Below are 10,537 nucleotides of genomic sequence, written 5' to 3'. Positions count from 1 at the left end.
TTAAAAGGCTTTCTGATAAATGAGAGACTCCTCTCTCTGCATCTTCAATTGCTTGTAGAAGTTCCTAATGAAGGCCTCATCTTTTGCAAACAGCTCTTGCCCACTAACTCCATCAATCTCCTCTTCTGCTTCAACCTCTTCATCCATGACTTCTTCATCAGCTTGCACTTTGTCCACTTTGGTGCCACAAACAACCCTTTCAGATATTGCAGACTTTTCAACAGCCTTAAGCTTCTCTTCAACATGTTCTGAGACAGCACATACACTTCTTGTGCTTGAAGCTTCCCTTTTCTCAAAATTGACTTCTGGGGGTATCACAGGTTTCTGTATAACAGAAGCAAACTGTTTACTGTCTTCTAAAGGCCTTGAAAAAACTGAAAGGAGGCCAGCTTCGGCACCAAGTGTGATGATGAGGAAGTTTAAGATGAAGTACAAGTAGGTAGGCCTTACAGAGGAAGGCAAAAAGGGTGTGATGGCAAGAAGAAAAACTAGAACAAAGAGCACTAGAACTTGAGATTTCTTAAACTTGTTCATGGCTTTGGTGAATGAGAGGACAAGTACAGCAACAAGCAAGGAATGAACAAGATGAATGATGAGAAAGAACAATATGATCTAGTGGTAGTTGGAAGTAGCTAGTAGGAATAAGTGTGGGGTTCTGGACACACATATATATATATACATATATAGAGGAGGACATGAAAGTGGGGATGAATAAGACAAGTGGAGGAGAGAGAGAGAGAGAGGGTGATGAAAGTTGTACATTGGAGAAACCATGGACTTTGTGGGTCAACAAACAAAATTGTGGTGGATGAAAATTCTCAGATAGTAGAAATATCACTGTCAATCTACAAAAAAGTTGGCAGCAATACAAAGAAGGTGAATTACCCAATGATCTTCATATATGTATTCTGACAGTAAGTATTTGTTCAAAAGGAGAGCATATTTACTACTCCTAGAGCATATAATATTCAATGAGGCGGAGAAATGAGAGAGAGACAAAAAAGTGATGGGAGAGAAGAAAGAAAAAAAATTAATTTTTTTTCAAGTCAAGTGTCAAATTTTTAATTGAAGAATCATGATGATGCAAGTGCACTCTAAATTTTCTTGTTCAAGAGGTGTACTATGTGGATAACACAAACCTGTAAGTAGCGCTTTTAGGTGTACATGATGCAAATAATATCACTTGAATGTGACATTGTAAAATCTCAATGGAAATCCTAATTTTTTTTACTCCAAACATCAGTTGTTTTTCCTTATAAATTTTTCCACTCAATTAATTGCCTTGTCTTTGATTATTCTTGCAATTTCATGATTTTATTTTTTTTGAAAACGAAAATAATATTAGCTAGGAAGGGGAGAGTACAAGATAGGTTAAGGTATCAATTTTAATGTATCATATTCATATAACTTTTTAATTTCCATAATGCAGGATGAATAATAATATATAAAATGGTCAAAAAGATTGGAGAACATTACATACCCTAATTCTTCTTGTTTATTAGTGTTGATCATCTTTCCTCGCTTCCCCAAAGTCACTAGGGAATGATTGTAGACTCTCCCTATAAATAGCAGATTGTACTGGACCTTCTTTGACAAACCACCGCATAATTCTGGAGATCTCAAGCAACTCTCCATTGTCATCAAGTTTCAATAATTTTCTTATATCATCAGATCCAACGATTCCAGCACCTATGCTAAAGCATATCGGGAAATGCGAGTCGCAAGGAATGTAGCGATTAGATGAAACAATGAACTTGGTCCAAGATAACTGCACTTTGTATTCTTTCATCACCCAGCAAACATCATCTGAGCAATACAGACCGAGACATCCTTCTATTACCATGAAATGAAAAATTTCAAATATCGATCTATACATGGAGGCAGTACAATCACGTGGCAAAGGAATCTCTGATAAACTCCTTTTTATCAAATCAAAAGTAATAATCACAGCATCCTTTGTAAAAAAATCACCTTTAGAGAAAACCAACCAATGAAGAGCCTCATTCAAAGGTAACCCAGATATGAATCTTACGCTAATATCTGAATATGGAAAATTAAAACCCTCAACTTTGTTCCATGAATTGGTTTTCAAGGAGAAAAACTCCAAGTGAGTTTTAAACTTAGTGGAAGATTCCATAGCAATAACTACCACGTAGTCATCAGTTGATGGGTCATATCCAAAACCATATAACAATTTGCCACCAGGGGAGCATGATATTGTTTTTCGGGCACCTGTTGATGGATTCCATAAAATGAGATCATCATCTTCACGATACTTTAAAAGTATAATCCCTCGGCAAGAACCCAATATTCGAAGATAATTAGAACTAACCGAAGTAATTAATGATGACTGTGGAGGAGTGAGGTTAAGGTGTACTACAGCAGAATCATCGTGAAGTGGTGCCTCTATTCCTATGAATTCTGAAGAACATTTACGATATGGCTTAACAAGAAGTCGGTGGGTGGGTGCAGCAGCAATGTCATAATGTGATTTTGCAAACTGGGGATTGGAGATGAGAGTGAGCCATGACTTGCACACACATTTAAAACGCAAAAGAGATCTCACCGGCAACCTTAACAGAGTTTCTTCTATTAACTCGTCAGGGAGTGTGAGTGTGAGCTTCATCTCCTTCCTATTCTTCAATGTCATTGGTCACGTACAGTTCTTGTTTCAACAAAAGCAATAGAGAAAGAGAATGTGCACTCGATTGGATTAGGTTTTTCTATTATTTATTTCTTTATTTAGAGAATTTTAATAATTGCTAATACTATTCCTGTTTTCCAAGCCTTAAATAGGTAAAAATAAAATAAAAAAAAAGTAAATAATTATAATCATGTGCAATCAAAGGAGATAACGCACAATCAACAAACTCAAACATAATCTAAAATAACAAAAAAGAAATAACTAGCAATTATTAAAAAATTTTAAATAAAGAAATAAATAATGGAAAAGCCCAATCCAAGCGAATCAGCTCGGATGAATCAAAGAAGGCACTAAGAAAAAAAGAGGAAGAGGGAATCACTCAAATTTCGCTGAGCAGATTGAATTTTTGAATATTTTGATATTATATTGTATTTTAAAATGAAAGCGTTTCACTATATTACCGAAGATTTTGTTTACTAATTAAATTGGATTTTTAAAATTTCAAAATATCACTACTAAAGTTGTTGAATCGCAATCAAATGTCAATCGTTAATATGAATTTTTGAATCGTATTTCATAAATTATATTAACTAGTGCATTGATCGGTTCATAATTGGTTTTGACAAAATCCGAACCGATCCGATTTTAAATGGTTTGGTTTTCAAACCAAACTGGATTGTTTTTAAAAAATCAGCTTTTAATTATCCATACCAGTTTGAAACCGATTTCAAAACCGATCTATGGTTTATAACCGATTTTGATTTAAAATCAGTCAAAACCGGTTATCAAGTTTAAAACCGATTTTATAATAATTTCAAAACCGATTTTTGATGAATTGTGCTATTGTTTTTGAAATAAAATAAAAGATACCTTTATTATTTTTGTTGAAATAAAATAAAATAAAATATGTTATGCCATCATCCAATTTAAATTAGATCCAAGATAAGCTGAAGAAAAATGTTGTCATTTCCATCAACATGTATACCCGAATTTTTAGTATTTTGTAAAGGGGTAGGATATTGTGACAACCAAATAATGTTACTACCAATGTTGCTACCACATCTTAACCGTTGATTTCTGTCAATCAACGGTTATCATTTATTGCGAATTTATAATTAATTAATGAGTTTGATTTGAAAAATGATAACCGTTGATTGGCGGAAATCACTGGTTAAGATGTGATAGTAACATTATTTGGTTGTCACAACATCTCATCCCTTTTGTAAAAACTCAGAAAAATATACTAAAATTCCTGATTATCGAATCCTTATTTCTTAAGTTTACATTCAACTTCATTTTGGTCAATTCTTCCATTTTTGTCTCGTTGAAACCTTCATAGCAACCGGTGAATGCCAACATGTACTTTTCGTATCTTAGGTGAAGCACTCAACCTCATTTTTTATTTAATTGTAGAGCAGTTATGGATAATCATGATAATGTAAGAATCTGCACCGTTAATTAAAGAAATTAATCAGTTAATTATAAGTTTAATGAGATAATTACATAATTGACCCTAATAATTATTATGAGGCTCTAATAATTATAGTAAGTGAGTAATAATGCTGAAAGTTTCTTTTCTGACGAAAAGCGCAGATACCGGTTCTGCTAGTCGGTATAAATGCGTACCGAAAAAGTATACCGGAAAATTATAATAAGTACATGATAATTACTAGAATAATATTTAGGACTTACAAAACGAGTTTCAAGTTAAAATAATGAGAACTGGTGCCAGAAATTGATACTGGCTATGAAAAGTGCGTATCGAAAAGGTGCTCCGAAAAATATAAGAAAAATATGATAATTCTTGTAAAATTGAGTAGGTTAAGAATCCCGAGTTTGGGATTAAAATCCTAAGCGTAGCAATTAAAGTTAATACTGTGCGTTTATGGTTTAAGTGACTATATATACTAAAGTATGGCCCAAAACCCTAGGCCATACATTTCTCCTACGTGAGTTTGCTGAAGGTGTGACACCAACCACCCTACCACCTCCTTCTCCTTCCATTTGAGACACCAAGAGACCTCATTTTCTCTTGGGTTCTTCCTGAAAACTCTATGGGTGAGTGCATTCTAGCCTTGGGAAGTAAAAAGAGGTTGTTTTTCTGAGTTCTTGCTACTGCCTTGGTTAGGATAGGTGCTGAATTTGAGTTTAGAGAGGGTGTGGTCCTTTGGCTTGGCATTTGTGGTGGCAAGGAGTCATCTTTTGGTGCAAGAACCAACCTTTGGTGTGGCATTTTCGTGCTCCTTGCAAGTCAGTATATTTGGAGCTGTTTGGTGAGCTCCAAGAGCCTTCCATTTCTGAGTTTGAAGCTTTGGTGAGTTGCCTAACCTTGATCATGAGTTTAAATGATTTAAAGGTGGTGTCTTTGCATGTAAATGAGTTAAGCAAGTAACTAACATGTGTATGAACATATATAGACCTACAAATGGAGTCTTGAACGCTTTTAATTGGTAAAAGTTGGACTTTGGTGGATATCTTCGCGAAATGCAGAAACTGCATTCTGTCGCGAAATATCCGGATATTGGGTTGATAAATATCCGGATATTGGGTCGATAAATATCCGGATATTGATATCCGGATATGGGGTCTTTGATATCCGAATATAGATATCCGGATATGGTATCCGCATATTGATATCCGGATATGCCCCCGACATATATCCAGATATTCTTGGATTTCGAGAAACAGTAAGGTACTGTTCATACAGAACTGAGCTATGGGTTTGTGGACCCTATTTTGATGGAGTTGAACTTCTGTAAATACTTAACTAAGTCAGAATCAAGTGATTAAGGGCTTATGACTTTGTGGGAAGCCTTAAGACGTAAAACGTAAAAGGAAAACGTAGTCTTTATGTTTATACTATGGAGCTATGAATGTTGATATGCTTGCTGGTTCTAAATCAGATTGTGATCTGCTATGTTTGGACATTGAGCTTGTGTGGACTTGACTTGGATTGATTGCTTAAGAGGTAAGCTTTCGTGTCCTCGGTTTAGCCATGTTGTGGTTCCACCATGTCCCATGGGGATATGGTTATATGCATGTTGTGTTACATGCTTTGGATATTTGAAATGCTGTTGAGCTTTATGTGTAATGGCTTATAATATGCATGTGTTGTTCCATCTTGACGGTAAGCCTGAGTATGTGGCGTCGTATGTAAGAACCTGCACCGTTAATTAAGGGATTTAATTAATTAATTATGTGAAATTAGGAAATAATTCCTTAATTGACCCTAATAATTATTATGAGGCTTTAATAATTATAATTAGTGAGTAAGAATGCTGAAAGTCGCTTTTCGGAAGAAAAGTGCAGATACCGGTTCTGCTAGTCGGTGTAAATGCGTACCGAAAAATTATCCCGGAAAATTGTAATAAGTGCATGATAATTACTAGAATAATATGTAGGACTTGTAAAACGAGTTTGAAGTCCAAATAATAAGAGCAGGTGCCAGAAACTGGTACTGGCTATGAAAAGCGCATACCGGAAATGTGCTCTGAAAATTATAAGAAAAATATGATAATTCTTGTAAAATTGAGTAGGTTAAGAATCCAAAGTTTGGGATTAAAATGCTAAGCGTAGCAATTAAAGTTAATACTATGTGTTTAATTTTAAGTGACTATATATAGGACTTATGCACACAACCTTAGGTTGATACATCAGTTTTTATGCGTGAGTGGCTGATGGTGGCTGCTGTCTCAGCCTTCTCCACCAATGTTTGGCCTCCCTTGTAGCATTTCTTCTCATTTTTCTTCACACTTTCTCCTTGTAAACACCTTGGGTGAGTGAGAGTGAGCATTGGGAGGTGTTGGTGGCCTTGATTCTGAGTGTTGGGGGCTGTGTTGTGGTTGTGAAGGGGCTGAGTTGGTGGTTTGTAGTGTTGGAGCTTTCTTCTTGGCTTGCAAGCTTGAAAGTGTCAACCTTTGTGAAGAAAGAACCAACCTTGTGCACCATTTTTCGTTTGGTGTTCAAGTCAGAACCTTGGGAGCTGGTTGTGAGCTCCAAGAGCAGCCCTTTGCCTCTGTTTTGAGCTTTGGTAAGTGTCACCAACTTTGATCATGTGTTTTGATGAGTAAAAGAGATGTCTTGGTATGTTTAAAGAGTAAACAAGTAACCAACTGCTATGTAAACCTAAGAGGGTATAAAAATACATGCTTTAACGTGTTTAAGTGTTAAAAATGGAACCTTGGAAGGATATCTTCGCGAAATGCAGAAACTGCATTCTGTCGCGAAATATCCGGATATGGATATCCGGATATTGCCAGAGTGATATCCGGATATTTGAAATCCGGATATTGCCTTTGAGATATCCGGATATTGCATATCCGGATATGTCCCCGAGGAATATCCGGATATTCTGGGTTTGCGAGGAACAATAGCGTACTGTTCATCCAGAACTGATTTATGGGTTTGTGGACTCTTGTTTAAGGAAGTGAAACTTCTGTAACTAATTAATGTAAGTCAGAATCAAGGGATTAAGGATTTTGATCGCAGTATCAATTTTAAGTCGTGTTTTGGTTGCTGGAAATTCCGTTTGCAGCAGTCACCTTGCGTAAAACTTAACCGGAGTTATACAACTCCGATTGAGACATTTAATATGTCGTTGTAAAGCTAGAGATGTCTAGTTTAACATATTAAAATATTGGAATTTTCGGTAAAGAGCTGCAATTAAAGCTTTAAAAAGAGTAAATGCAGTTTAATGCTTAAGGCTTTGAGAAAAGCCTGCAGTAAGTGAAAATGAGAAAGAAAACGTATTCCTTTTGACATGAATTTGTAGAGCTTGATTATTGATGATTAAGTATTGTATTAACAGATTGTGATTGTGCTGTTTGTGGGCCTTGAGCTTGTGTGGACTCTTGGTTGGTTAGCTAGCTTACAAGGTAAGCTTTCGTGTCCTCGGTTTAGCCATGTTGTGGTTCCACCATGTCTCATAGGGGTATGGTTATATGCATGTTGTGTTACATGCTTTTGATGTTTTGGAAATGCTATTGAGCTGTTATATGCTAGTGCCTTTATGATATGGATGTTGTGTTCCACCTATACGGTAAGCCTGAGTATGTAGTACATACAATATGGTGAGGTTGTGGGTGAGGTGCAAGCGATGTTCCTTGTACTATCTGTAGGTAATGGACGTATTCCTGCATTTCTCTGGCCAGTAAAATAGTTAAACACACATGGTATGAATATCTGTTGCACTGCATAGTTTTGGAAATTATATTGAATTACTGCTTTTATAACTTATATTGCACATGTAAGTGAGCTTGAGGTGGAAGATCCTTGAGCCTTGTCTTACTGAGATTTTTGTTTAGAGATCTCACCCCACTTTTGGGGCACCATTTCAGGTTCAGGTAATGCGGGGGTTGAGACCTCTAGCGGCAGGAGGCCAAAGCTTAGCTAATAGATGATACTTGTTTACGCTGCTTATGTTGTTATGTTGTTATGATTAGATGCTGGATCTTGTTTACTGTCTTATGTTTTTAGCTTCAGTTTATGGATTTCTATGTCGAGGCTTTGTTGGTTATGCTGTCGATTTGGTGAGCATGGGGATTGTCCATGCCACATAGACTTGATTATTGTCTTGTTTTATCTGGAGTTGTAATAATGTATCAGGATTATAGTCCAGATTGCGTGTTGTAATGCCGTGACTTAGATACTCACTTTATATCTATACATTGAGGTATTTCTGTTAGATGTCTTTTGCATTTACATACAGGCGATGATTTTATGAAAATGATTAAATAATCAACTTGGTTAAGTATAATGACGTCATAATTGAAAAAGAAAAAAATATTCCGTATTTTTAATTAAGCACAGCTCAATACGATGACATGTTAACAAACCGGGGGTATACACAGGGTGTTACAGTATACCATATTCCAATTTGATTGGATACCAAAAAAGGGTGTCTTCTTAAACACCTTTATGTACCAAACTCTGACACCAACTAGGACAACTACAACATCATAAACAAATATATGTGAATACTCTAATTTTAGGTTCTCCAAAGTATATAAAATGAAGGCTGTCTAGTTGAATTATTCAATAAACTAACACAGAGACACAACTTCACGTTTGAATACTTTGTAAGTTGTGTTTTATGGATGTGTATGTTTTTGTATTGTTATTACCTTGTAGGGATTTTGATTCTTTTTCCTAAAACCCACCTCTTCACTTTTCTCTTAATCCATTATTTCTTCTCCCTGACACACACATGCTTCTCCCTCACTATTTATTAAGAACTCCATGATATTCTGGTTCCTGATTTACGATGGATTTCTATACAATATTTTTATTTATATTATTTTGTAAATATCATTCAATAATTTATTGTGGGTCACACATTATATCAATGCAATAGAGTTTTTTGTACCTACCAATGATTCCAAATGGCTAAACGATCGCAAGAAATTGACAAACATATAGAATGTGTTTTCACGTGTCATATTCAGTTTTTTTATTTATTTATTATTTCATTTCAATTTGGTGAGAAATTTTGGATGTGGCATTTTATAAATATCTCTGTGTATTAATAGTTTGATGATGAAGTAAGATAAGTATGTGGATGTAAAATATTAACTTCTTTATAACACAAACCCAACGGAAGAAAAACCATCATAGCAGAACAATATGATTTCTCTATGTTTGTAATTTTATTATATTTTTGGTAAGTATCTATGTTTTTAATTTAACAGCAGAGTAATCACATTATTCTATAGCAAAAGCTTATGCAGTCTTAAAAGGCTTTCTGATAAATGCAAAACTCCTCTCTCTGCATCTTCAATTGCTTGTAGAAGTTCCTAATGAAGGCCTCATCTTTTGCAAACAGCTCTTGCCCACTAACTCCATCAATCTCCTCTTCTGCTTCAACCTCTTCCTCCATGACTTCTTCATCAGCTTGCACTTTGTCCACTTTGGTGACACAAACAACCCTTTCAGATATTGCAGACTTTTCAACAGCCTTGAGCTTCTCTTCAACATGTTCTGAGACAGCACATACACTTCTTGTGCTTGAAGCTTCCCTTTTCTCAAAATTGACTTCTGGGGGAATCACAGGTTTCTGTATAACAGAAGCAAACTGTTTACTGTCTTCTAAAGGCCTTGAAAAAACTGAAAGGAGGCCAGCTTCGGCACCAAGTGTGATGATGAGGAAGTTTAGGATGAAGTACAAGTAGGTAGGCCTAACAGAGGAAGGTAAAAAGGGTGTGATGGCAAGAAGAAAAACAAGAACAAAGAGCACTAGAACTTGAGATTTCTTAATTAACTTGTTCATGGCTTTGGTGAATGAGAGGACAAGTACAGCAACAAGCAAGGAATGAACAAGATGAATGATGAGAAAGAACAATATGATCTAGTGGTAGTTGGAAGTAGTAGGAATTAAGTGTAGGGTTCTGGACACATATATATAGAGGACAAGTGGGGATGAATAAGACAAGTGGAGGAGAGAGAGAGAGGGTGATGGAAGTTGTACATTGGATAAACCATGGACTTTGTGTATAAGTTGGACATTTATAGGTCAACAAAAATAAAGTTGTGGTGGATGAAAATTCTCAGATAGTAGAAATATCACTGTCAATCGACAAAAAAGGTGGCAACAATTCAAAGAAGGTGAATTACCCAATGATCTTCATATATATTCTGACAGTAAGTATTTGTTCTAGAGGTGTACTGTGGATAACACAAAGCTGTAATTAAGTAGCACTTTTTATGTCACTACTGAATTCAATTTTCAGGTTCAACTTGATTAATGTGTGAGGGAGTTGCTACTTGGTAGATAGAACTGGTTCTGTGCACTTGGTAGATAATATTATTGCATCAAGATTCAGTGCATCTTACTAATAAGAGCATTACACATCATAAAAGAGAGAAAAATTTGGCTGAAAAAAAAAAATTTAACTGCCA

The 10,537-nt window shown here is 35.6% G+C and overlaps 3 protein-coding genes across 3 annotated transcripts; all 3 read right to left on the bottom strand.

Annotated features, from left to right (window-relative positions):
- LOC133288014 (uncharacterized) lies at positions 1-603 on the bottom strand. The gene has a single exon (XM_061485705.1). It carries the CDS (start codon positions 532-534, stop codon positions 1-3), a length of 534 nt encoding a protein of 177 aa, XP_061341689.1. The 5' UTR covers positions 535-603.
- An 895-nt stretch (positions 604-1,498) lies between these two features.
- Positions 1,499-2,650, bottom strand: LOC133288012 (F-box/kelch-repeat protein At3g23880-like). The gene has a single exon (XM_061485704.1). The coding sequence runs from the start codon at positions 2,648-2,650 to the stop codon at positions 1,499-1,501; it is 1,152 nt and encodes a 383-aa protein (XP_061341688.1).
- Positions 2,651-9,312: 6,662 nt separating this feature from the next.
- LOC133288016 (uncharacterized) lies at positions 9,313-9,926 on the bottom strand. Its single transcript, XM_061485708.1, has one exon. It carries the CDS (start codon positions 9,906-9,908, stop codon positions 9,372-9,374), a length of 537 nt encoding a protein of 178 aa, XP_061341692.1. The 5' UTR covers positions 9,909-9,926; the 3' UTR covers positions 9,313-9,371.
- Between the last annotated feature and the right edge of the window lie 611 nt (positions 9,927-10,537).

Source organism: Gastrolobium bilobum, unplaced genomic scaffold (assembly GCF_033153095.1).
Source record: "Gastrolobium bilobum isolate Gb01-03AN ecotype WA unplaced genomic scaffold, APGP_CSIRO_Gbil_v1 utg97418, whole genome shotgun sequence".
Lineage (NCBI taxonomy): Eukaryota > Viridiplantae > Streptophyta > Magnoliopsida > Fabales > Fabaceae > Gastrolobium > Gastrolobium bilobum.
The sequence above is the reverse complement of the archived record's forward strand: the minus strand, read 5'-3'. Positions and strand labels throughout refer to the sequence as shown.